Below are 27,268 nucleotides of genomic sequence, written 5' to 3' on the forward strand. Positions count from 1 at the left end.
AAACACAATAAAAGCAATTTACAGCAAATCTATAGCTAACATCAAATTAAATGGATAAAAACTCAAGTTAATTACACTAAAATCAGGAACAAAACAAGGCTGCCCACGCTCTCCATATCTATTCAATATACTTACTACTTGAAATTCTAGCTAGAGCAGTAAGACAAGTGAAGGAGATCTCGGGGATACAAATTGGAAAGGAAGAAACCAATGTATTGCTATTTGTAGATGATATGAATAGTGTGTCCAAAAATAATACCAGGGAACTCAATTTATAAACAACTTGAGCAAAGTGGCTGGATACAAGAGCAACTCAAAAAAACAAAACAAAAAACACACCAAAAACCACCACCACCACCACCACCAACAACAAAAAACAAACTCATGGCCCTCCTATATACAAATGACAGATTGAGAAAGAAATTAGGGAAACAATACCTTTCATAATAACCACAAATAATATAAAACATCTTGTGGTAATTCTAATGAAGCAGGTGAAAGCTTGCATAAGAAGAACTTCAAGTCTTTGAAGAAAGAAATTGAAGAAGATATCAGAAAATGGAAAGATCTCCCAGGCTCATGGATCAGTAAGGATTAACACAGTAAAAAGGCCAACCTACCAAAAGCAATCTACAGATTCAAAATCATCCCAATCAAAATTCCAACACAATCTTCACAGATCTTGAAAGGATAATACTCAACTTAATATGGAAAAACAAAAATCCCAGGATAGTTAAAACAATTTTATACAATAGAAGAACTTTTGGAGGAATCACCATCCCTGATTTCAAGCTGTATTACAGAGCTACAGTAATAAAAACCACATGGTATTGGCATAAAAACAGACACATTGGTCAACAGAATCAAATAAAAATCTGGGCATAAATCCACACACCGATGGACATCTGATTTTTGATAAAGAAGCCAGAAATACACAATGGAAAAAAGAAAGCATCTTCAACAAATGGTACTGCTCTAGCTGGATGTCGGCATGTAAAAGAATGCAAATAGATCCATATCTATCACCCTGCACAAAACTCAAGTCCAAGTGGATCAAAGACCTCTCAATATTAACCCAGATACACTGAACCTGATAGAAGGGAAAAATGGGAATAGTCTTCATTGCATTGGCACAGGAGACAACTTCCTGAACAGAGCACCAATAGCGCAGGCCCCAAGACTGGCAACTAATAAATGGGACCTCCTCAAACTGAAGAACTTCTGTAAGGCAAAGGACACCATCAACAGGACAAATGGTAGCCTATGGAATGGAAAGTATTTTCACCAACTCCACATCCAATAGAGTGCTAACATCCAAAATATACAATGAACTCAAGAAACTAGATATCAACAAACCAAATAATTCAATTAAAAACTGGGGTACAGATTTAAAAAGGAGAAATCTCAATAGAGGAAACTCAAATGACAAACACTTAAAGAAATAAATGTTCAACATCTTTGGCCATCAGAGAAATAAAAATCAAAACAACTCTTAAATTTCATCTTACACCTGTCAGAATGACTAAGATCAATCACACAAGTGACAGCTCGTGCTGGCAAGGATGTGGAATAAGAACACTCCTCTGTTGCTGGTGGGAGTGCAAACTTGTACAGCCACTATGGAAATCAATATGGCGGTTCCTTCGAAAACTGGGAATCTATCTACCTCAAAACCTAGCTAGACTCTTGGGTATATACCCAAAGGATAGTCCATCATACTACAAGGACACTTGCTCAACTATATTCATAACAGGTTTATTCATAATAGTCAGAAACTGGAAATAACCTAGAATATCCAAAGAATGAATAAAGAAAATGTGGTACATTTTCACAACAGAGCATTACTCAGCTATTAATAAAAGATGACATTGCTCATAGCCCAGGCTGGCTGACGACAGCCTCAGGCCTGCCTGAGTCCTCAGAGCCCAGGTGGATGGAAGACACCCATAGGCCAACAGTAGATGCCATTATGGTGAGCAACTATATGGTGGAGAAGTGGGGAAGGAAGTGAAGTGGACTTTTTCATGTGCTGTGGAAAGAGGTGGAACTGAAGTGAAGGCAGAGAGAAACGGGCTGATACAGGTGGCTTGTACTGGCACCCAGGGCCATAGTGACATCCAGGCCCAAGCTGCAGCTGAGGGCCATGTCTGGGTCCATGGCCCTACTGCAACCAGGGTCTGTGCTGATGTCCATTGCTCTGGCTACCACCAATGGCCATGGTGGATGCCTGAGGTCTGGACCTGGGCTGCCACCCATGGCCCTATTGGTGTCCGAGGGCCACGCTGCCACTGAGGCCACACTTATCTGAGTGACCTGTGCTGCCACCTGGGGCCATGGTGATGTCCACCCAAAGAGCTACAGCTGAGGGCCATGTCTGGGTCTGTGGTCCCACTGCAGCCAGGGTCTGTGTTAATCTCCATGGATACCTCTGCCATTGAAGGCCACATGGATGCCAGAGGTCTGGATAGCCACACAGGGCTATGTTGGTGTCCAAGGACCATGATGTCACTGGGGCTATGGTGACATCTGGGCCCAGGCTTCTGCCAAGGACCATGTCTAGGTCCACAGTCCTCCTGCAGCCAGGGTCTGTCTGTGTTGAAGTCTGTGGCCTGTGTTGCCACCAAAAGGCCACATGGCTGCCACATATGGCCATGTTGGTGTCTGGGGACTGTGCTGTTGCTGGGACATGCTGATCTGAGTAGCCTGAGCTGCCACCCAGGGCCAAGGTGTCATCCAGGCCTGAGCTGCTGCACAGAGCCATGTCTGGGTCTGTGGTCCTGCTGCAGCTGGGGTCTGTGTTGGTCTCCATGGTCCAAGTTACCAAAGGGGGCCATGGGAACCAGGAGTGTTGGAATCTGAGGGCTGTGCTGAGCCAGCACTGCCCTTGGCTGGGCCTGGGAGAGCTGGCCTTGCTCCTGGCTGGCCACTGCAGCCGAAGAGCTGGCCTTTCCTCATGGGAGAGCTAGCCCTGCACTTGGGAGTCGTGGCCCTCCCCCTCACCACAGGCATGGGAGAGCTCACCTCAACTGCATGGGTGTAGAAGAGCTGGCTCCCCCCTCACCTGGGACAAGCAGTCTCAGACTGACAAATCAGTTACCACCCAGACCCACATCCAGAGCTCTGAGTTAGCCCACCCCAGTATCTACCCCATCTATGACCAGCAGAGTGTCTGAAGGGACTGGTCCTATGGAAACATAAGCACAGGCTCTCCATGACTCAGGGCAACAGCGGGATATCTGAGAGGAGTTTGCTGAGGGTCCAGTTCTGATGATATACCAGAGGTCTTGAACCAGAGTAACAACTCATAGCAATGAACATTTGCAAGTAAGGCTGAGTGGACAAAAGGGTGTACTGTGTGACACACCACAGCTCCCAACGCCATTAACACAAATGAAGAGGTGATGGAAAGGCAGGAAAGACAGAGTGAAGTGGTTTCTTTTGTTGTTTTTAATTAATATTTTAAAATTTTTCTTTTGGGGGGATGCTATGGGGGTGAGGCACAGATATGGAGGGACTGGGAAATGAGCAGGACTGGGGTACAAGTGAAATTCCTAAAGAATCAATAAAAAATGTTAAAAAATGACACCATGAAATATGCAGGCCAATGGATGGAACTAAACAATCATCCTGAGTGAGGTAATCCAGATCCAGAAAGACAAACATGGTGTGTACTCACTTGTAAGTGGTTATTAGCTACTAAGTAAAGGATAACCGTGCTACAACCCACAGAACAGAGAGGCTAAGTGACAAGGAGGGTTCAAGGTGGCGTGCATGAATCTCCTTGGGAAGGGGAGATAGATTTTGTGGGTAACTAGGGGTGGACAGGGATAGGAACAGGAGGGATCAGGTGGGGGGAGGAAGGGAGGGAGGGAAGGAAGGATGGAAGGATGGAAGGAGAGAGTACTGGAATACGGGGCATTTGGGGACAATTTGGAAACCCAGTACAGTGGGAACTTTCTGAAATTTATGAGGATGACCCTACTGAGGACCCCTAATAATGGAGGATATGGAGCCTCAAGAGGCCATTTTCTGTCGCCAGACTAGGTTTCCAGTGGTGGGACTGGGACACCAACCCAGCTACAAAACATTTGATAACCTTTCCTGTCCACAAGATGTGCTGGGGCAATGATGGCTCAGAACATGTGGGAGTGGCCAACCAATGACTGGTCTAACTTGAGTCCCATGCAACAAGATAGAGCCCATGTCCAATACTCCCTGAATGGCCAGGAACCAGAAACTGGACATCCCACAGACCTAGGGTAGAACTAAACATGACTGGCAAAAATAAAACAAAACGTCAATGAAATGATACCTAATGATATTCTGCTATACTCATAAATCGTTGCCTAGCCCAATAATCACCAGAGATGCTTCCTCTGGCAGCTGATGGGAACAGATGCAGAGACCTACTGCCAATTATTAGGCAGAGTTCAGAGAATGCCATGGAAGAAGGAGAGGAAGGACTATAGGAGCCAGAGGAGTCAAGGACACTGGAAGAGCACAGTCCACAGGATCAACTAAGCAGGGCTCCTGGGGACTCACAGAGACTGAAGCAGCAACTATGGAGCTTGCATGGGTCTGAGCTAGGCCCTCTACATAGATGTTATGTTTGTTTACATTGGAGTTTTTGTGGGACTCCTAACAGTGGGAGTGGGGTCTGCCTCTGTTTTGCCTAGAGAGACCCTTTTCCTTCCTCGTTCCTTGTCCAGCCTTGATATGAGGGGTTTGTGCCTGGTCCTTTTGTAACTTGTTAGGCCATGTTTGGCTGATATCCCTGGGAGGCCTGCTCATTTTTGAAGGGAAATGGAGGAGGAGTGGATCTGGAGAAAGGGGAGGTAGGGGGCAGTAACTGAGAAGAGGGGTAGAGCGGGAAGGTTGTATTTGGGATGTATTATATAAGGGAAGACTAAATAAAAATAATAAAAAGGAGTATTATAAGCAACTATACAGCAAACATTAGGTATCTTGGATAAATTCCTGGGAAGACAAACATATTTGCTGAATGATTATATTCAGTGAAGAAATGTCAAGATAATGGCAACTTTTAAAATATGAGAAATGAAGAAAATCAAGTCAGAAACATTCAACTCATCACTAAAGGTACTAGGACAGGAACAAGGGAAGCCCGTTATGAACGGCAAGTCTCGAGGTAGGAGGTGATGTTCTTTGGGAGCTTTTGGGGGCTTGCTTGGGTTTCCACATTTGGGAAATTCAGTACAATCTTAGAGATCAAAAGTCCTCCATTTTTAACTTCCATGTTTTAGTAAACACATGTTTCCTAAAATCATCTTATACTACTCATTTATATAAAGATTGAAATTAAAGCTATATTCTCTGTCTTAAATGTACTTAAATGTTTAAGAGAAAGCTACTAATAGATGCAATTAATACACATTTTAATAAAAAATTTGTGAACTTAGCCTAAATAAGATGAGATTCTCTAAATTTTTTTCAAAATTTATTATTTCATTTTATGTATATTTTGCCTGCAAATATATGTATGTACACCATGCTTGGTGTTCATGCAAGTTCAACGAAGGCATCAGGTCCCCTGAACTGGAGTTACAGATGGCTGTGAACCTCTGTGTGGGTGCTGGGGACTGGACTGAGTCCTCTGCAAGAGCAGCCAGTGCTCCTACTTGCTGGGCCATCTCGCCAGCCCCCAAAATGAAATTCTTAATCATATCATACTTTCCTAATGAAATAGTAACAGTTCTTTCATGACTTCACTAAGAGTCTTTAACTTATCCTGATCTTATTAACACAACACAGCTCACACATAGGGCGATCACTTACTTGCATTTTTCTTATTTTCAAGATAATCTAATAATTTTCGTATTTCTGTATCATATTCGACCCATTCTGGGACAATCCTCACAGCAGCTTCTAGTTTGGGTTCTTTTGTTTTGGGATTATTGCACTAAAAGTTCAAACAAAATTTGTCAGTAAAACAGAACAAAATGACCACATTTCAGGAGAAATAAAGGAAATACTTGAGACCCTTAGTATGTCACCAGGGCTGACGTAATATGACACAAATGATAAAGAGCATAGCCCCACTGTTTGTTGAGTGACTGGACATTATCAAGACTGCAGGACACTGGAGCTGACCTGCCTACTCCTTTATAGTCAACAGCCTGTGAAACCCAGGACTTAACACAAATTTAATTACTGGTCAGAAGTTTGAGAAGTGAGCACACCAGGAAGCTTTCTGGTAAAGAACAAAGCCTTGCCCTTCTCTGGTGTTCATCACATCACTCTATCCTCTTCTGCTCTAACAGACCTGCACAGAACAAAAGGTCTAAAATTGTCTACAGAGTATAAAAGATGTACAGAACATGCTCAGTATGTGGACCAGGCAGTAGTTTCTCGGGTAATAGTCTATTGGCTCATGAAGACTGTACCGCTCTGCGTTACTCTGCAATCACCTACATCATCTATACTGTACTGTGAGTCTTTGTATCCTTTCTGTAGGGACTGCAATGACTGGGAGATGAGGTAACTCTGGACTCAGATGTCAGGGACACAATCATGTGCATAAAATATTACAACTTTAATACAGATGAGAACAGGAACTCGAAACTGGTGAGACAGGCAGGAAGCCCAAAGCAGCAGTTCTGAGAACGCCCTTGCTGGAGGCCAGGGATGCCAGACAGAGTTCTGGTTATCTCTCAGTCTTGCCTGGGAGCTCTAAGTGAGGATGTGACAGAAACTGAGAGGAGGCAGGGGACACCTTGTGGTTGGGCTAACTCGGCATACCAGAACATGGCCCCTCTCCATGACTCATCCAAGTTTTTGCCATATGTCCTTTAAAAAGCTGACTAGTAGCTCAATGGTACCCTATATTTTCCAAGGTCCTTCCTCTACAGAGGAGCTTTATTCTCTTTCTATTAAGCTCCTGTAGAATTTTGAATGAAAATGGACCCCATAGGTTCATAAACTTGAATGCTTGGTTCCTAGTCTGTGGAACCATTTGGGAAAGATGAGGTATGGCCTCGTTGTGTCATTGGGGTGGGCCTTCAAGGTTCAGAAGCCCACCTCATCTCCGGTTGGCTCCCTCTGCCTCGTGCTCATGCACTCAAATGCCCTCGGCTCCTGCCCTCAATACCATGCTCGGCTGCTGCAGCCACACTCCCGTGACCGTTATGGACTCTAACCTCCAGAACTGTAAGCCTTCAGTAAATTTTTCCCTATAAATTACTGTGGTAGTTTGAATGTAATTGGCCCCCATAATTCTGAAGGAGTGGCACTCTTTGGAGATGTGGCCTTGTTGGAAGATGCGTCACTGTAGGGGTGGGCTTTAAGATCTCCTTTACTCAAGCTTCACTCAATGTGACACAGTCCACTTCCTGTTGCCTGCAATAAGTAGGGCTCTCAGCTACTTCTCCAGTACCATGTCTGCCTGCACACTGTCTTGTCCCACCATGACAATAGTGAACTGAACCTGTGAACTGTAAGTGAGCCACCCCAATTAAATATTTTCCTTTATAAGAGTTGCTATGGTCATGGTCTCCCTTCATAGCAACAGAAACACTAAGACCTTGGTCATGATATCTTATCACAGCAACTGAAAATAAATAAGACAGAAGTTGGTACAAGGGAGTGGATTATTCCTCTGACATGCCTAACCCATATATTTTTGGAGGAAGTGTTAAGACATTTTGTGACTTTGGACTGGAAAATTGGTTGAACACTGTGAGCGTGACTTAATAGGCTATCCTGGTGGGATCTTGGAAGACAGTAGTGCTGATGGTACATGGGCTATGTGGACCAGCTTAAGAACTTTCAAAAAAGGAACAGTATTAGCAACATATTAGCAACTGGGCTAGAGACCACTGTGATATTTTGACAAAAAAAAATGTAAATTATTTCTGCCCTGTCTTAACCACTTAACCATCTCTCTCGCCCCATGTTCCTTAATTTTTAAGTGTTTGAGGGAAAGCTGATTTGTCTAAACACCCAAATTCATGCCACCCTCCTTTCTCTGTGTGCAGCTACTGCTAGGAGGAAGCCATGCACCTAACACTGAAAGCACCTCTTACACATGGATATAGACACGTCACCAACTTCTACCATGAAGGAGGACTTCAGAATTCAGGATGTGTTCCCACACTCCTGTTTACCTTCCTCTGTACTAGACTATTTAGTAGAGGGATAGAAACATTTTTCTTCCTTCAGTTTTGATGGATTTGGTCTTCTGGCTTGGTAGCTGTGGTCTTTCAGAGTTTGAAATACATTGTTCTAAGCCTTCATGGTTTATAAAATATCTGCGGAGAAATTTTCTTTTATTCTGATGGGCCTGCCTTTATATTTTGCAGCTTTCCATGTACTTCTTTCTGAATATTTATGGTTTTTACCTATAATATACTATGGAGAAGTTCTCCTTTGGTCTTGTCTATTTGGTGTTCTAAATGCCTCCTGACCTGGACAGACATTTCTGTCTCTAGTTTACGAATTGAAAAAGTTTTCTTTGTCATTAGTACATATTTCTCTCCTTCTGTGCTTATGATCCATAGATGTGCTCCTTTCACAGTGTCCCTAGGTCTCATATATCCCATTTGCATTCTCTGTTGAACTTTACCATGGGTTACCTTCATATATTTCTTTCCTTACAAATCAGCAAGCTGAGGGGTCTTGGGGACCTCCGCACACAGCTTTTTACTTAATTCCTAAGGGACTAAACAGAAGAAGAAGTGCAGGTATGTGTGCCATTTCATTTGTAAAACAACATTTTTAAATTTGAACACTTTTGTATATGCTTATATACATGAATAAATGAAAATATACACTCACCAGATCAATTGTTTTGGCTCTTTGTTTAGATTCATCATCACACCAGGTTTCACACCACAGCCAGTCTTGAGGAAGAGACTTAATGGCAACTTGATAAATCATATTATTGGGAAGATCCTATTGAAAAAAAGTTAATGTGCAAGAGACTGAATCAAGCTGTCATTTAGACTTTAAATATATCATAAAAATTCAATAAATTTGAAATATCTCCATATGTTAAGCTTGGCATGCTTACTTGCAGTAGAATAATCCTTTTATACATTGTGAAGACTTGTTGCTGTGATTGGTTTAATAAAGAAGACGACTGGCCAATAGCTGAGCAGGATAGAATTAAGCAGGAGACCCAAACTGAGAATGATCGGAAGAAGAAGGATGGAGCATTTGGGCAAAGAAAATGCCCTTGCCTCAACTGCTGACAGTGTACTGTCCGAACTGAACCAGCAGGATGCCAAAAAAAAAAAAAAAAAGCAACCGTCAAACTTTGACAAGACAAGTAAGACAGTCCTTCAAAATTCCCTGCTTTTCAGAAATGTCTGTCAGATATAGTAGGCCTGCAGGCCAAAGCTGGTTGCCCCAACATTATAGAAGAACTTTGGGTGACTGTCCAGGCAGCCAAATGTCCCCGCCATTAGGTAACATTTCACCCTTCTGGGTCTTTGATGGAGTCATGGAGTCAAAGACTAAATAATTAAACTTACAGTTTTCCTTAGTTATGATAAAAAGTAAATTAGGTATCAAACTTCAAATTCACAAAGATAATATAGATAATAGAGTAATTTTTCTATTTTTTTCAAAATACAAGTGGACTGGATGTTGTTTTCTCCCCCCCCCCTTTTTTTTTTATTAAGAAATTTTTTCATTCCACATACCAACCACAGAAGATCCCTCCTTTATCCCTCTCCTCCTGCCCCACTAGCCTTCCTCCCAGCCTATCTCCCATCCCCTCCTCCACAAGGTATGGCCGCCCATGGGGAGTCAGCAAAGCCAGCACATTCAGCTGAGGCAGGTCCAAGCTCTTTCGCCTGCATCAAGGTTGAGCAAGGTGTCCCACCATAGGCAGTGGGCTCCAAAAAGCCAGTTCATGCATCAGGGATGGCTCTTGTTCCCACTGCCAGGGGCCTCTCAAACAGATCAAGCAATGCAACTGTCTCACCCATGCAGAGGGCCTAGTCCAGTCCCATGCAGGCTCCACAACTGTCAGTCCACAGTTCATGAGTTCCCACTGGCTTGGTTCGGTTGTCTCTGTACGTTTCCCTATCATGGTCTTGATGTCCCTTGCTCATAGAATCCCTCTTCTCTCTCTTTGACTGGACTTCCAGAGCTCAGCCTGGTGCTTGGTTGTGGCTCTCTGCAACTATTTCTGTCAGTTACTAGATGAAGACTCTATGATGTCAGTTAGGGCACCCACCAATCTGATCACTGGGGTAGGCCAGCTCAGACACCCTTCTACCACTGCTAGTAATCTAAGCTGGGGTCATCCCTATGGATTTCTGGGAACTTCCCTTGCACCAGGTTTCTCCCTATCCCCATGATGTCTCCCTTTTTCAAGATATCTCCCTCATTTCTCTCCCACTCAGCCCCTGTTCTAGCCCCATCATCCTATTCCCTCATTCTCCCATCCCCAACCCCTACACCCTTTTCCTGCTCCTTCACTCCTAGTTTACTCCCTAGTTTACTCAGGAGATCTCATCTATTTCCCCTCCCCAGGGCTATCCATGCGTTCCCTCCTAGGGTCCTCCTTGTTACCTAGCTTCTCTACAGATGTGGGTTGTAGTCTGGTTATCCTTTGCTTTACTTCTAGTATTCACTGATGAGTAAGTACATACCATATTTGTCTTTCTGAGTCTGGGTTACCTCACTCAGGAAGATATTTTCTAGTTCTATCCATTTGCCTGCAAATTTCTTTCTTTCTTTCTTTTCTTTTTTCTTTTTTTTTTATTTTTATTTTTTACTGCTGAGTAATGTGCCACATTTTCTTTATCCATTCTTTGGTTGAGGGGTATCTAGGTTGTTTCCAGGTCCTGGCTGTTACCAATAGTGCTGCTATGAACATAGTTGAGCAAGTTTCCTTGTGGTATGATTGAGCATACTTTGGGTATATGCCTAAGAGTGGCTTCATTGGGTCTTGAGGTAGGTTGATCCCCAATTTTCTGAGAAACTGCCATACTGATTTCCAAAGTGGCTGTATAAATGTGCACTCCCACTAGCAGTGGAAGAGTGTTCCCCTTGCTCTACATCCTCTCCAACATAAGCTGTCATTAGTGTTTTTGATCTTAGCCATTCTGACAGGCTTAAGATGGTATGTCAGAATCATTTTGATTTGCATTTCCTTGATGACTAAGGATGTTGAACAATTCCTTAAATGTCTTTCAGCCATTTGAGATTCTTCTTTTGAGAATTCTGTTTAGCTCTGTAGCCCACTTTTTAATTGGATTGTTTGATATTTTGATGTCTAGTTTGAGTTGTTTATGTATTTTGGAGATCAGCCCTCTGTCAGCTGTGGGGTTGGTGAAGAGCTTTTGCCATTCTGTAGGCTGTCGTTTTGTCTTATTGACCATGTCCTTTGCCTTACAGAAGCTTCTCAGTTTCAAGAGGTTCCATTTATTGATCATTGCTCTCAGTGTCTGTGCTATTGGTGTTATATTTAAGAAGTGGTCTCCTGTGTCAATGTATTCAAGGATATTTCCTACTTTCTCTTCTATCATGTTTAGAGTAACTGGATTTATGTTGAGATCTTTGATCCACTTGGACTTAAGTTTTATGCATGGTGATAGATATGGATCTATTTACAATCTTCTACATGTTGGACATCCAGTTATGCCAGCACCATTTGTTGAAGATGCTTTCTTTTTTTTTCATTGTATGGTCTTGGCTTCTTTGTCAAAAATTAGGTATTCATAGGTGTGCTGATTAATGTCAGGGTCTTCAATTTGATTCCATTGTTCCACATGTCGGTTTTTATGCCAATAGCAAGCTGTTTTTATTACTATAGCTCTATAGTAGAGCTTGAGGTCAGGGATGGTGATGCCTCCAGAGGTTGCTTTATTGTACAGGATTGTTTTGGCTATTCTGGGTTTTTTGTTTTTCCATAAGAAGTTGAATATTATTCTTTCAAGGTCTGTGAAGAATTCTGTTAGGATTTTGATGGGGAGTGCATTGAATCTGTAGATTGCTTTTAGTAAGACTGCCATACCCTGAGCATGGGAGATCTTTCCATTTTCTAATATCTTCTTTAATTTCTTTCTTCAAAGACCAGCTTGCTTCTTAAGTCTATTTGACTGGAAAATCTTTTCCCAGCCTTATACTCTGAGGTAGTGTCTGTTTTGAAGTTGAAGTGTGTTTCTTGTATGCAGCAGAAGGATGGATCCTGTTTTTGTATCCATTCTGTTAGCCTGTTGTTTGAATCTTAGATGGTTTTATAATAAAAAGAAATCCAGTACCAGATATTAGGATAAAAGCTGAAAGATCAGAGAAGACACAGCCACCATCTATTACCTTACCAACTCCACGATTCCTCTGACTGAAATCTTGAGTCTTCCCCTGAAAGGTTCTCAGCTGAACTGCCTTAGTTTCTGATTCCTCATGCCTATTTTACCTTTCTTTGCCCTGCCATCACTTCCTGGGATTAAAGGCATGTGTTCTTCCCAGTACTGGGATTGAAGGTGTGTGCCACCACTGCTTGACTCTGTTTCCCGTGTGGCCTTGAACTCACAGAGATCCAAACAGATCTCTGCCTCCCAAGTGATAAGATTAAGGGTGTATGACACCACTGTCTGGCCTCTATGTCTAATTTAGTGGCTGGCTCTGTTCTCTGATCCTCATGCAAGTTTATTAGGGTACACAATATATCACCACACTATCCTGTATCTTTTTATAGGCGAATTGAGTCCCTTGATATTAAGGGATATCAATGACCCGGGATTGTTGATGCCTGTTATCTTTTGGTGGTAGTGTGTGTGTATTTCCCTTCTTTGGGATTTGCTGCTGTGGAGTTATCAAACTTCCTTAGTTTGGAGTTTTCCTTCTAGTGCTTTCTGTAGGGCTGGATTGGTAGATAGGTATTGTTTACATCTGGTTTTGTCTTGGAATATCTTATGTACTCTTGTCTATGGTGATTGAAAGTTTTGCTGGGTATAGTAGTCTGGGCTGGCATCCATGGTCTCTTAGTGTCTGCATTATGTCTGTCTAGGACCTTCTGGCTCCATTGAGAAGTTGGGTGTTATTCTGATGGGTCTGCCTTTATAAGTGACTTGGCCTTTTTCCTTTGTTGCTCTTAATATTCTATCTTTATTCTGTATGTTTAGTGGGTTTGATTATTATGTGTCGAGGGGACTTTTTTGGGGGGGTTCTAGTCTATTTGGTGTTCTATAAGCTTCTTGTATCTTCATAGATATTTCCTTAAGTTGGAAAAGTTTTCTCCTATTTGTTGAATATATTTTCTGTGCCTTTGAGTTGGTATTCTACTCTTTCTTCTATCCCTATTATTCTTAGGTTTGGCCTTTGCATGGTGCCCCAGATTTCCTGGATGTTTTGTGTTATGACTTTTTTGACTTTGGTGTTTTCTTTGACTGACAAATCTATTCCCCCTATTGTATCCTTTATGCCAGAGATTCTCTCTTCCATCTCTTGTATTCTGTAGGTTATGCTTGCATCTGTGTTTCCTGTTCATTTACTCAGATTTTCCATTTCCAGCATTCCCTCTGTTTGTGTCTTCTTCATTGCTTCTATTTCAATTTTCAGGTCTTGAACTGTTTCCTTCACCTGTTTCATTGCCTTTTCTTGGTTTTCTTGGCTTTAAGAGATTTATTGATTTCTTCCAATTTTTTGTTGTCTTTCCCTCAATTTCTTTAAGGGAATTTTTCATTTCATCTTTAAAGGCCTCTATCATCTTCATAAAATTATTTATGAAGGTCGTTTTCTTCTGTTTCTTCTACAATGTGATATTCAGGTCTTGCTGTTGTAGAACCACTAGGTTCTAATGGTGTCATATTGCTCTTTATGTTCTTCTTTGTATTTCTACACTGATGTCTACCCATCTCTTCCTCCAATAGGTGTAAGAGGTATCTATGTCTGAAGGAGTTGCTCTTGGTCCACTAGGTGCTGGCTGTGTCTTTGTCTCAGGGGGCCACTCTTGGTTCAATCGGAGCTCTTGGTCTAATCAGAGCTGGTGGATTCTGTGTCTCAGGGAGCTGCTCTTGGTCCTATCAGAGCTGATGGATTCTGTGTCTCAGGGAACTAGTGAGGTCGAAGGGGGATGGCTGGGTTGTGGCAGAAAGTGGGTCTTGTATATTGCAGGGTCTGGTCAGATGGGGGGTATTGGTAGGGATGGCTGCCCACAGGACTCTTTTCTGCTGGCCTGCACCTGGGACAGTGATGGGTGCAGGTAGGGAGCATGGGTTTTTCCCCCAGAGCCTGGGTTCTAGAGACAGAACTCTTGGGCTGGGAGAGGAGACGCTCACCTCTTGGTACAATCAGAGCTGGCAGATTCTGTGTCTGGACGGGATACTGTAACTATAATTCTTACATGATAACTGTTTTTGTTAGATATAGTTTTACTATGTTAAAGTTATAATCTTTTTAAAGTAGACAAAAAGGGGAAATGTTATGGAATAATCCTTTTGTACACCATGAAAATGTGTCTTTACCAAGGCACCTTCTGCTTGGTTTAATAAAAGACCTGGCTGGCCAGTAGCTAGGCAGGAGGTATAGGCAGGACAGCAAGACACAGAGGATACTGGGAAGAAAGGTGAAGTTGGGAGAGTTGAGAGCAGATGCAGAGAGAAGCAAGATGAATGTGCCATGTTAAAGGAAGGTACCACCTCATGGCAGAGGGTAATATGAAATATGGGTTAATTTAAAATGTAAAAGTCAGCTGGTAACAAGCCTAAGCTATCAACTGAGCATTTATAATTAATAATAAGACTCCATCTGTTATTTGGGAGTGGCTGCTGGGACACAGAGAAACTCTACCCAAAGTTAATAAGTAGAAAAGCTACAGTATTTATACACAATGGAGTCATAAAGAAAAAATGAAATCTTGTCATTTGCAGCACAAGTGAGGCGGAGAATATCATATTAAATGAAATAAGCCAGATCGAGAAAGACTAATTCTCAGGCTTTTTCTCATATGCATGAACTAAAGAACATCCTAATCTGAAAGTTGAAGACTGATGACTGGAGATTGGGAAGGGTGCCAAGGGATGGGAAAATGTGAGGTGAAAAGGAAGCTGGATTGAATCAGCGCATGATGCATGACTTTTTGGTAATATCACACTGATCACATTAATATGTAAAATTAGTATGTTAAAAAAGTGCTAATTTAAGCAACAAAACAAAAAATACTAAAATAGATTGTGACACCGATTTTGTTAGTATTCTCCCTTTCTCTGACTTTTCTTGTGCCCTACTGACTAATGCTTGCTTACAGTTCACAGCCAGCAGGGGAGTGAGTCTTCAGTGCACTGGCTTTTTTCTTTTACTAAGGAAACTTTTTTATTCATTTTATATACCAATTGAAGATCTCCCTCCTCCCACCCCTCCAGCCTCCTCTCCCAACCTACCCCCATTCCCTCCTACAAGAAGGTAAGGCCTCCCATGGGGAGGTACATTTAGTAGAGGCAGGTCCAAGTCCCTCCCCCTGCCTCAAGGCTGTATGAGGTGTCCTATCACAGGTAGTGGGCTCCAAAAAGCCTGCTCATGCACCAGGGATGGATTCTGATCCTACTGCGGGGGGGGGGGGGTGGTGGTGGGGGGAGGCTTAAGCAGATCAAGCCTCACAACTCTCTTGCCATGCAGAGGGCCTAGTCCAGTCCCACGTAGGCTCCACAGCTGTGGATCTAAATTTCACGCGTTCCCGTGCAGTGGCTCATGAAGAAGTCCACGATATAGGGGAAAGGGGATAGCTAAAGAAACCCATCCTGACCTAGAGCCCAGAACCAGTGAATGAAACATAGACTAGATATGGGACCCAAGCCAGAGAAAGAAACACCTTATCCCTAAACCCAGAACCAAAGGAACATGCCCTGACTCTGAAACCAGTGCCAGAGAAACACACTTTGTCCCTAGAATCAGAGCCAGTGAAAGAAATGTGCCCTGGCCTTAGAATTAAGAGCCAAAAAGCTGAGAAAGGCCAGTGAAAGAAACACAGTTTGGCTCTGAAATCAGGGCCATCTCTGTCCCTGACCAACAAAACTAACCAATCCCTGAGCAGAAAACCTCCCTGGAGGTACACCACCCCTAAGAGACCCTACATAAACCACCTGCTGTTCAGTTGTCAGCTGTCCTTTCCCCTGATAGGGGCAGTCTCTTCCTCCCCAAATAAACCTCTTCCTCCAAAGAGTCTGGGTGTGAAGATCTTCATTCGCTGGCACAGAGAAGAACCTTGCTAAGACATCCCTTAGGGGACTGATTAGAAATAAACCTTGCAGAGACGTTCCCGTGGGGGGGGGGGGAGCTGAACAGAAGAACAAGTCCCTTAGGGGACTGAGCAAGGTGGAGCAGAAAAAGTAACAACTTTTTCCAGAGCTGGAGGAGATTGCTACATATCTGCAGGGTGAAGCAAAAGAAGCAACATCTCGGGCTGGAGAAGAAGCAGAGTTCTGCTGGGAAGTCCCCTTAAGTGGGCTGTAGCGGCTCTCCAGGAGAGGAGCAGGATATATACTACAAGGAGACCATCCGCCACTGCACCCCAACTCCAGGTATCGCCTGAATCCCCTGAACAGTCAGAACATCTTTCCCTCCAGAGCTGTCCCGTTGCAGCTCCAGCTGCCAGAGCTGTCCTAGCAGCTCCAGGTGTGGCCTGACTCCAGGTACCTTTTCCCCAGAGTTGCAACACTCACACACACACACCACCCAAGGAATGACATTATCTTATCAAGCATCAAATGAGGAGGTACCATGAGGTGCAGCAGAGCATCAGCTATGTCTGCTTCAGATTACCAATTCACAAAAAATGCTTTTTTTTTTTTTATTTAAAAAAAACCTACTAGGTTTTACAGTAAGGTGTTATAACGAATATAAAATTATTTCTAGGTTTTGTCTACTGAAAATAAAGCTATGAACATTAATGTGCAAGATTATGGGTAACATATACATGCAAGTAGGTATGTATTCAACCATATAAATAACCAAATGTCATATTCCTCAAACACAAAATGCCCACTTTCACCATTGGGAACACCAGTATAAGCAATTATTTTTGGCCTCCATATGAAACCCATTCAAATTCTGCCTTCTTAGGGAGAAATGTGTACCTACTTTACACTAACCCCCCCCAACCTTGATTGACCATTCTGAACCCTATCTATAATTTTTCCTATTTTATCTCTTCTCCAAAAATTAATTACACATACACACACACACACACACACACACACACACACACACACACACTGTAACTAGAATAAAAGCATTGCTTTGTTTTCTGTGATTTCAGGTCTTGGGAGAGTATGTGGCACAGATGAAGTATACAAAACATACCAGCTAAATGTATATGAGTGATTTCAGTAAATAGAAACAGTAAGGATTATGAGCTGCATTGACTTTCACATCTACTTAAATTATCTGAAATATTCTGGGGGCAGTAATGAATCATTGAAGGAGTATGAGGAAAGAGGTGCCTGTCAGGTGTCTACAGGGAGCAGGGGATAGAGAGGGTTTTTCTTGAAGATCAGCACACAAAGGGGAGGTGTACCTGTGAAAGAACTGCATGTCAGGTAGAAAAAGGAAATAGAACAGGGCGGCTAAATGGAATAGGTTGTAGAGAAGGAAGAATAAGTTAGGGAATGGGAAAGAGAGAATACTGTTAGAATAAAAAATATTGAGCTTGAAATGAAAAAAATATGTATAAGTAGAGGAATTTGCATAAAGGGCAGAAGTTTGAAAAAGAAGCTGTAAAGAAACAATTTTATGTGTATGAAGGAAACTGAAACAGTTTATACAAAATGTATATTTCTTCATTTGAATCTGTCAAAGTACTTACCTGATCTAGGTTTGAAAGACTATTTGGATCTTGGCTAAGAGCTTGGTACTGGCCCCGAAGCCTATCACCTGCTGAGATTCTCCTGAACTTCTTGAGATCCACCACATATAAGGCACTGAAAAAGGAACACTCCTTAGTGGTCTGTGGTGCTGGAGACGCTTCCCCAGTGACTGTGCAAAGCAATGGTACTTACTACCTGTAGACTATGCATAGCACCAGTCCCCAGTGACTGTGCAAAGCAATGGTACTTACTACCTGTAGACTATGCATAGCACCAGTCCCCAGTGACTGTGCAAAGCAATGGTACTTACTACCTGTAGACTATGCATAGCACCGGTCCCCAGTGACTGTGCAAAGCAATGGTACTTACTACCTGTAGACTATGCATAGCACCGGTCCCCAGTGACTGTGCAAAGCAATGGTACTTACTACCTGTAGACTATGCATAGCAGCGGTCCCTCAGTGTCTGTGCAAAGCAATGGTACTTACTACCTGTAGACTATGCATAGCGCCGGTCCCCAGTGACTGTGCAAAGCAATGGTACTTACTACCTGTAGACTATGCATAGCGCCGGTCCCCAGTGACTGTGCAAAGCAATGGTACTTACTACCTGTAGACTATGCATAGCACCAGTCCCCAGTGACTGTGCAAAGCTATGGTACTTACTACCTGTACACTATGTATAGCACCTGTCCCCAGTAACTGCATAGCAATGGTACTTACTACCTGTAGACTATGCATAGCACCAGTCCCCAGTGACTGCATAGCAATGGTACTTACTACCTGTAGACTATGCATAGCACCGGTCCCCAGTGACTGTGCAAAGCAATGGTACTTACTACCTGTACACTATGCATAGCACCGGTCCCCAGTGACTGTGCAAAGCAATGGTACTTACTACCTGTAGACTATGCATAGCACCGGTCCCCAGTGACTGCATAGTAATGGTACTTACTACCTGTAGACTATGCATAGCACCGGGCCCCAGTGACTGTGCAAAGCAATGGTACTTACTACCTGTAGACTATGCACAGCACTGGTCCCCAGTGATTGCATAGCAATGGTACTTACTACCTGTAGACTATGCATAGCCCCGGTCCCCAGTGACTGCATAGTAATGGTACTTACTACCTGTAGACTATGCATAGCCCCGGTCCCCAGTGACTGTGCAAAGCAATGGTACTTACTACCTGTAGACTATGCATAGCGCCGGTCCCCAGTGACTGTGCAAAGCAATGGTACTTACTACCTGTAGACTATGCATAGCACCAGTCCCCAGTGACTGTGCAAAGCTATGGTACTTACTACCTGTACACTATGCATAGCACCGGTCCCCAGTAACTGCATAGCAATGGTACTTACTACCTGTAGACTATGCATAGCACCGGTCCCCAGTGACTGCATAGCAATGGTACTTACTACCTGTAGACTATGCATAGCACCGGTCCCCAGTGACTGTGCAAAGCAATGGTACTTACTACCTGTAGACTATGCATAGCACCGGTCCCAGTGACTGTGCAAAGCAGTGGTACTTACTACCTGTAGACTATGCATAGCAGCGGTCCCCAGTGACTGCATAAGCAATGGTACTTACTACCTGTAGACTATGCATAGCACCGGTCCCCAGTGACTGTGCAAAGCAATGGTACTTACTACCTGTAGACTATGCATAGCACCGGTCCCCAGTGACTGTGCAAAGCAATGGTACTTACTACCTGTAGACTATGCATAGCACCGGTCCCCAGTGACTGCATAGTAATGGTACTTACTACCTGTAGACTATGCATAGCACTGGTCTCCAGTGACTGTGCAAAGTAATGGTACTTACTACCTGTACACTATGCATAGCACCGGTCCCCAGTGACTGTGCAAAGCAATGGTACTTACTACCTGTACACTATGCATAGCAGCGGTCCCCAGTGACTGCAAAGCAATGGCACCTGTAGAGGCTGGGCTAGTTAGCTTTGCTCTAACTTGCCACAAGCTAGAGTCACTTGGGAAGAGGGACCATTAGAGAAAATGCTCCATAAGATTAGCCTGTGGGCATGCCTGTGGGGCACTCTCTTGATTAATTATGTAGGAGGGAGGGCCCAGATCCCTGTGGTTTGGAGGTTTATAAGCAAGAAACTGAACAGCTATGTAGAGCAAGCTAGGAATCAGTGTTTCTTCACTGGTCCCTGCTTCAGTTATGTCTCCAGGTTCCTGCCTTGCATTCCTGCCCAGACTTCCCTTGATGATGCTCTGGAAGTACCAAATGAAACAAACCCTCTCCTCCTCAAGTAACTTTCGGTCATGCTGTTTACTGTAACAACAGAAAGCAAAGCAGGACAGACACCTTAGAACCCTACAAATATTTCCTTCTTAACTTGAGTCCAATGGTCTGGTATTCCTGAAGAGTTTGAAGTTGCTGTAACAGTGGCAGGACATATATATTTCAGGTCATCTCAAACCTTTCCAAGTTTTCATGAAACTCATAGCCCTACAGACAAGCAACTGTTAGGAGTCAGTGTCTGCACTTTGTTATTGACAAATAAAACTGACATCTTGCAGCAGACAGGTGCATACTCCTGAACTTTAACATTTGGTTTTAACTCTTGATTCAACCAAGCAAGTCACCTAAATGCTGATTGCTTCAGTCTCCATAGCTATCAACCAGGGGTTATTGAGACGGAAACTCTACGAGCTCATCTATTCAAGTCCATGCACAACAGGGACTTTCACAGATGGTGCATAATCAGTTATAATTGTGAATGAATACAACAGTCAGTCATGAAACAGAAGAACACGTGCGGTTTTACCTGATATGGTATTTCCTTTTCATAAGATGTGATGCCCAATATCCAGTTTTCCAGAAACGATACCCATCCATTTCAGTGCGGCTATCACAGAATGGAGTATATCCATAAGGAGCTCCACCCAGATCAAAATCCCGAAGCTCTTTTAGGTCATGTCTCACAATCTAAGTAGTGAAAACAGCATCTCTGTATCAGACTATAAAATATTTTAAACTCTTTCAATGTCAATTTCAAATTACTACCTTATTGTACATATACAGAAAGGTGCATTTCCTCAATCATTGTCATACAACATGAATTTACTAAATGTTCATTTTTTTTTCTTGTTCTCACAGATTGAAAGAAACATAAACTTTATATTCTTTATCTATATAATTGTGGTCTTATCAGTGAGACACCTAGTAATATCATTTATAAGCAAACTAGTTTATATAACACACATTTTGGGGAGGGATTAACTATCATAAAAACACATAGCTTTTAGTTCCTCAATGTATGAAATAATACTGGAAAATATTAATTAGAATCATAAAGAAAAATCATTTCTTTTAAAAAAATTTATTTATTTTATGCGTTTGAGTGCTCTATCTGAATGTATGCCTGAACGCCAGAAAAGAGCATCAGATCCCATTATAAATGGTTGTGAGCCACCATGTGGTTGCTGGGAATTGAACTCAGGACCTCTGAAAGAGCAGCCAATACTCTTAACCACTGAGTCATTTCTCCAGGCTCAAGAAAAAGTCTTGATTTGAAAAGTAGCTTAAGGGCCAGGCATGGTGGCATACACCTTTAATCCCAGCCCTCAGGAGGAAGAGGCAGGTGGATCTTTATGAATTTGAGGCTAGCTTGGCCTACAGAATGAGTTCCAGGACATCCAGGGCTGTTATGCAGAGAAACCCTGTCTCAAAAAACCAAAAAAGTAGCTTAAATGACAATGTTAATATGTTTTAGCTTTTCTTTTCCTTCCTTCCTTCCTTCCTTCCTTCCTTCCTTCCTTCCTTCCTTCCTTCCTTCCTTTTTTCTTTCTTTAAAAGATTTATTTATTTAGAGGGCAGGAGTGTGACTAATGTTATCTCTGTGCAGTGCCTGTAGAGGCCAGCATAGGGCACTGGGTCCTCAGGAACTGGAGTTGTAGATTGATGTGAGTCAACCTGTAAATGCTAGGAATAAACTAGAGTCCTCTGCAAGAGCAGCAAAGTCTCTCCAACACTGAGCTCTCCTCTCTCCAGTCCTGTGTTTTACTTTTTATTGTCTCAAGCTTGCTGAAAGAATATGAGTGTAAGTGTGTGTGTGTGTGTGTGTGTGTGTGTGTGTGTGTGTGTACGTGTACACACCATTGGGCATATATGCCTTGGCCTGAGCATGGAGGTCAGAGGACAACTATGGCATTTGTTCCCTCCTTCCACTTTTCCATGGGTTCCAGAGATTGAACAGGTCATGCTAGGCTTGTGCACAGCAAGAGCCTTGACCTCCTGGGACATTTCTCTGGCCCAAGAAAGAATTGTATAAAGTTAATACATTTGGCAGTGCTTACTTATCACCACACTTGCTTTTCCTGCTTTAAAGGTTTTTATTACAATAGTTGAAGTTAACTTGGAACAAAATAACAGCATACGAGAATCAGTCAGTCCTTCCTTTCCTGCTCGTCTGTGCTGCAGGCTTGCTGTGAACTCATCACCTCCCGCCTCTGTCTTCCAAGTGCACATTTACAAACACCACCACACTCAGTGAGAGAGCAAATTCTAGCATAAAACGTGAAAATATACCCTTTGTCCTCAATATGTAAATTCTATCTTGTGCATTTAGTTTATATACATTTAAACTTAGTATCAGTGCTACTAGAAATTCTGTACATTTTTCAAATACTTTTTCATGATTAATGATTATAAAGATACTGAAACAAGGTAAAGGAAAAGGCCGTAACTTTTATATATACAAATTCTGAAGTTGAGGTGGCCTTTAATTTTTTTTCAGGTAAATTTAGAGCCTTTAAGAGGCAGACATATGGAGACTGAGCTGTTTCAGTGTCACACAAAGCTGCTGAGTGTGTAACAATGGGAGAAGGACTGAGTGCAACCACCGAGGCTCCCAGCAAGGAGAGGCAGCTGAGAAGAAAAGCAGCCGTCTCCACACAAACCCATGCCACGACTTCACAGCGACTCACAGAGGCATGTCTTACTTTTACCTGGCAAATTTGAAAAAACCGGCTGTTTCAGGCAGAAGCTGCCATGTTCTAAGCAGACAGTGTTTCTTGCCACACTTTCAAGTCTGCCCACGTTCTGGCAGATGGCTTTAGACTTAAGAGCCTTCATGCATATACTACAGTCATGTCTTGTATGCTTGTGAAACAATGGCGACAGTAAGTGAGCAACATGAGTCCTTATGTTCACATCAGTTACAGTCAGAACCCGTACTGTATTACTAAAAATAATTATTCTTATTACCTGGTCAGCATCAACAAATATGATTTTGTCCACTGATAGTGGAAAAAGGACGTCAAGGAAAAGAATTTTGTAACCCCAAATGATTCGTTGCTTTTCAGTCTGTTGATGAAGCCAACGGGGCCACTTATATTGGACAAGTTCATACTGGAATCCATATTCCTTAGCCATGTGAGGAATTACCTCCTAAACATAACAAAATCAAACAATACACTTCAGAAGAAGTTTGCCATGAGGTTATTATAAACTGATTGGAAAGCCTAACACCACTTTAACACCCATTCTTAGGTTACTGTCAAGAGTCTCTACAGTCCTGGCCTGCAGCACAGCTTGGAGGTGGCAGAACTTTCAGGAGACGGGAGTTAGGAGATGGGGGTGGAGTGGGGTGTGGTGGGGAGGTGCCCTTGAAGGGCACACTGGGACCCTGGCTTCTCTTCTTTTCCTGTTCTTCCCAAACAACATGAGGTGAGCTGGCTTTCTTTACCATGTGCTCACACTAGGATGTATGACTGTCACTATTAGTGCCAAAGCAACAGGACCAAGTGAACACAGACAGAACACCTCAAAAGCCTGGGCCCAAACAATGTTTTCCTCCCCTTAAGTTGATTGTCTCATCAGAAATGGATTAGGGGAGTCCTTGCCATGGAAGAGATAGGAATCGGGGGCTGGGCTGGGGGAGGGGGAAGGAGGACAGGGGAATCTGTGGCTGATACGTAAAATTAAATCAAATTATAAAATAAAAGAAAAAAAAAGAGCTAGCCTCACAAAGAAAGGGGGAGCACCTCCCAGCCTCACTGCTATGAGTGAGTGTTTGGGACAAGTTCCCTGTTGCAAGGCTTGTAAACTTGTAAACGGAAATAAACCTTACTTTTACATTCTGGAAAAAAAAAAAAAGAAATGGATTAATACTATCTATTAATGAAGAACATAAAACTGCTGACAAATATGAAGGTAACTATATAATTTACTGTTGATAAAATACATGCACATATCAATTTAAATGCTTATTGACTAAGCATCTATAAAGAAAAGCCCATAACCACACTTATGGATATGTTGACATGCACTGGCTAGTGAGGGAGATACAAAAATACGGTGAGAAGAAGCACAAAGTGCCTGGGGAATTGATAAATAATACTCATAATTGACATTTATGGTCATTCAAGTATTAAAAAATCAGATCTGAGTATTAGATACTCTGAGAGTTGATTTAGCATCTTCAGACAGAATTATCAATAGAGCCATGGATCCCTTAACGACATGGTTATTTTCTAAGCAATCCATGATTAAATGGTTATGTCAATGTGCAGACATCATAGAATGACACAAAACCTATGTATCATCGTCTACTGCTCATAGGCTAGAGGCTTATGTAGCACAAATCTTAAGGAGTCTTATTAATAAGATCAAATTCAGAGCCAGGTATTGGGGTGAATGCTGGAAGATCAGAGAGACAGAACAAGCCACAGCTTCCTCACCTCGCCAATTCCTCAGTTGATACTGTTTCCTCAGACTGGATGACTCTAAGTACTCATCCAGAATGGCTCTCAGCTGAACGTCTGCTAGAAGCCTAAAAGCTTAACCAGCCAAATGCTTCTAGTTTCTTGTCTTCACCCCTTATATATCTTTCTACTTTCTGCCATCACTCCCTGGGATTAAAGACTCACTTCTTGGGATTAAAGGCGTGAGTCACCATGCCTGGCTGTTTCCAATGTGGCCTTGAACTCACAGAGATCCGAGGGATTTCTGTCTCTGGAATGCTAGGCTTAAAGGTGTGAGTGTCACTGCCTAACCTCTATGCTTAATATTGTTCTCTGACCCCAGATAAGTTTATTAGGGTGCACAATATCTTGGGGAACACAATACCACCACGTTACCATGCTGACTACTTTATGCAATTTAATTACAACAGTAAGCATTTGTACATCCTAGTGGAGAAAAGGTACAAAATATGGCGTGCACACACACAAAACACACAAGGCACATCTGTGAAGGTCCTTCTGCACAACAGAAGTGGCTCTGGGAACCAGCAAGTAATAAGGGAGTCTGAAGGTCTAGGATAGGACTGTGGAGTTTTGTAAACACTAGACTTAAGCTACATTGTTTCTAAAAATATTTTTACTATTTATTTTATTGGCTTCATGTAACTTTTTTCATTTTTAAACTTCAAAATTATTAAAACTTCTGATCTCTCCTGGTAACAGCTTAAACAAACACATTGTGCAGCTGTATACATATTTCCTGAGGGGTAAAGATGGTGAATTCAGGATTAGCCTAGGCTTCACTAGCTGTCTCAAAAATATTTTCTTTCTTTGTATTTTTCCTTTCTAAGCATTTTTTTTTTGTTTAAGAAGTTTACTTTTTCCTTTCTAAGCTTTTTCTTAAAAATGAGAACACCAATACTAGCATAGTTCTATAAAAGTTCAAGAAATAGAAGTACATCTAAAAAAATGATATGAGAGATGGCTCAGCAGTTAAGAGCACTTGTTGCTATTGTAGAGAACCCAGGTTCAATTCTCATCACCTACGTGGCAGCTCACAACTACGCACAGCTTCAGATCTGGGGGATCTAATACCTTCTTCTGACTTGCAAGGGCACTGCATGCATGTGGTGCACATACATACATGCATAAAACCACTCATGTACATAAAAGCATATCTACATAATCTTTTAAAAACAATAATAAAATGTGTTAAACTGATAAACTGGTAACTGTTACTTATTGTCATTATATAGTATTATCACTTCTCCATTTACTGTATGAGCTACACTTGGGTATGACACAAAGTAAGTATGTTTATATCAGGATCACCACAAACACTGGAGTGATATGTGATGCTAGCGTTTTGGAATCTTTCAGCTCCCTTATAATTGATGGGTTATGGGCTACAGTCACATCTATGGTCTGTTGTGACTTTGACATTCTCAGACTGTAACTGAGTTTCTGTTGACTCTAGTAGTAGAAACACACTTGTTTAAGTTTCATCCAAGATAAAAAATTGAAAGGAAGGTGTAAAGAGCAGTCAACCTCTTATGCAGTCCTGCTGGGTACAGCCACTAGGAAACCTAGTGGGCTCCAACAACAAAGTATCTTTGTTTTCTTTCCAATGAGATTATAAAGAATTACCAAATAATACTGGAAAGCAATGCTTGGAAATACTAAGGAACAAAAGATTCATTAGTCATTCTTTGTTTCTCTTTTTATTATTACTTTTGGTTTAGGAAAAGATGCCTCCACTGAGCTGCTGCATAAGTGCTCTGAAGTCTGACTATTTTCCTACTGAGAATACAGAGAACCTGGATATGCTGTGCAGCAGGAAGGTGAGGCAGAGCAATAGTAACTGATGCTGGTCACCATAAGCTGCTGAGGACAATTGTCCTGAACCCAAGTGCACACCCACCTCCACAGCAATCAGTGCATCACAGAGACAGAAAGAGCTCACTACTTTGAATCTCTGTGGCAAAGTGTTCCCACAGAGAAAGGCACAAACTGGAAGGCAGTGTTCTTGCTTTCTGCTTCTGTGATCACCACAACCAGAGTAACGGGAGGGTAAAGGGCTCATTTAATCTCACGTGTCCCAGTCATAGTTCACCAGTGAGGGAAGCAGGGCACAAGTTCAGGAAAGGAACCGGGAGGCAGGAACTTTGAATTCTAAGGTCATTTCATATTTTCTTGATATTACTAAGGTTTCAATCTTTGTGAATAATGTGACAGAATCAAGTTCTCTTAATTGAAAAAAATGTACATATTTTCATCAAATTTTAATTACAAAAAGCTATTAATCATTCTGGTTTTGCTTAAGAGCTCACCCTCCTGGTATTCTTTTTCTTTAAATTCCTCTTTAAATAAAAATTACATAGAATTCTTATAAACTAGTTAAGAGTAATGAATATAATTTTAAATTTGAAGTTGTAATTTGGGTAAATACACATTTTAAAAGTATGACTTTGAAAAAAGGAATGTTTTAAGAGCTTACAATGACAGCAAAGAATTTCGACCAAGCTTTAACCACACTGTAAAATAGCAATATGCTTACTTTAAATGTTGGCGAGAGGTAATTCTTCAGAAACCAGAACTTCACTGGTGTTTTGGTGTTCCGAAGAACAGAAAGCATCATAATCCTGTGTAAAAGAACAGGAAACCAAGTACAAGATGACATCCTACTTTGTCAAAGGCTTTTAAATATAAATATAAAAATGTATGAATTAAGTTTTCCATTATGAATTTATGTAGAATCAAACTGAAATATTTCCAAAC

The 27,268-nt window shown here is 42.0% G+C and overlaps 1 protein-coding gene across 6 annotated transcripts in view; it reads right to left on the reverse strand.

Annotated features, from left to right (window-relative positions):
* The window catches only part of Uggt2 (UDP-glucose glycoprotein glucosyltransferase 2), a 142,054-nt gene that overhangs the window by 8,523 nt on the left and 106,263 nt on the right, over window positions 1-27,268 (reverse strand). For 4 of the 6 annotated variants that reach the window (XR_004945917.1, XR_004945916.1, XM_036199538.1 and 1 more), the window contains exons 33-38: window positions 27,048-27,132; window positions 23,013-23,195; window positions 20,572-20,732; window positions 17,774-17,888; window positions 8,794-8,910; window positions 5,797-5,920 (exon numbers count right to left, since the gene is read on the reverse strand). Coding sequence is in view for 3 of the 6 variants with exons in the window: in XM_036199538.1 (XP_036055431.1) it covers window positions 5,797-5,920; window positions 8,794-8,910; window positions 17,774-17,888; window positions 20,572-20,732; window positions 23,013-23,195; window positions 27,048-27,132 (785 nt within the window). In the remaining 3 variants the exon portion in view is untranslated. Of the gene's footprint in view, window positions 1-5,796; window positions 5,921-8,793; window positions 8,911-9,028; window positions 9,226-17,773; window positions 17,889-20,571; window positions 20,733-23,012; window positions 23,196-27,047; window positions 27,133-27,268 lie in introns of those variants that run through there. The other 2 variants (XR_004945918.1, XM_036199539.1) reach the window with 2 other exon arrangements.

Source organism: Onychomys torridus, chromosome 9 (assembly GCF_903995425.1).
Source record: "Onychomys torridus chromosome 9, mOncTor1.1, whole genome shotgun sequence".
Taxonomy (NCBI): Eukaryota; Metazoa; Chordata; class Mammalia; order Rodentia; family Cricetidae; genus Onychomys; species Onychomys torridus.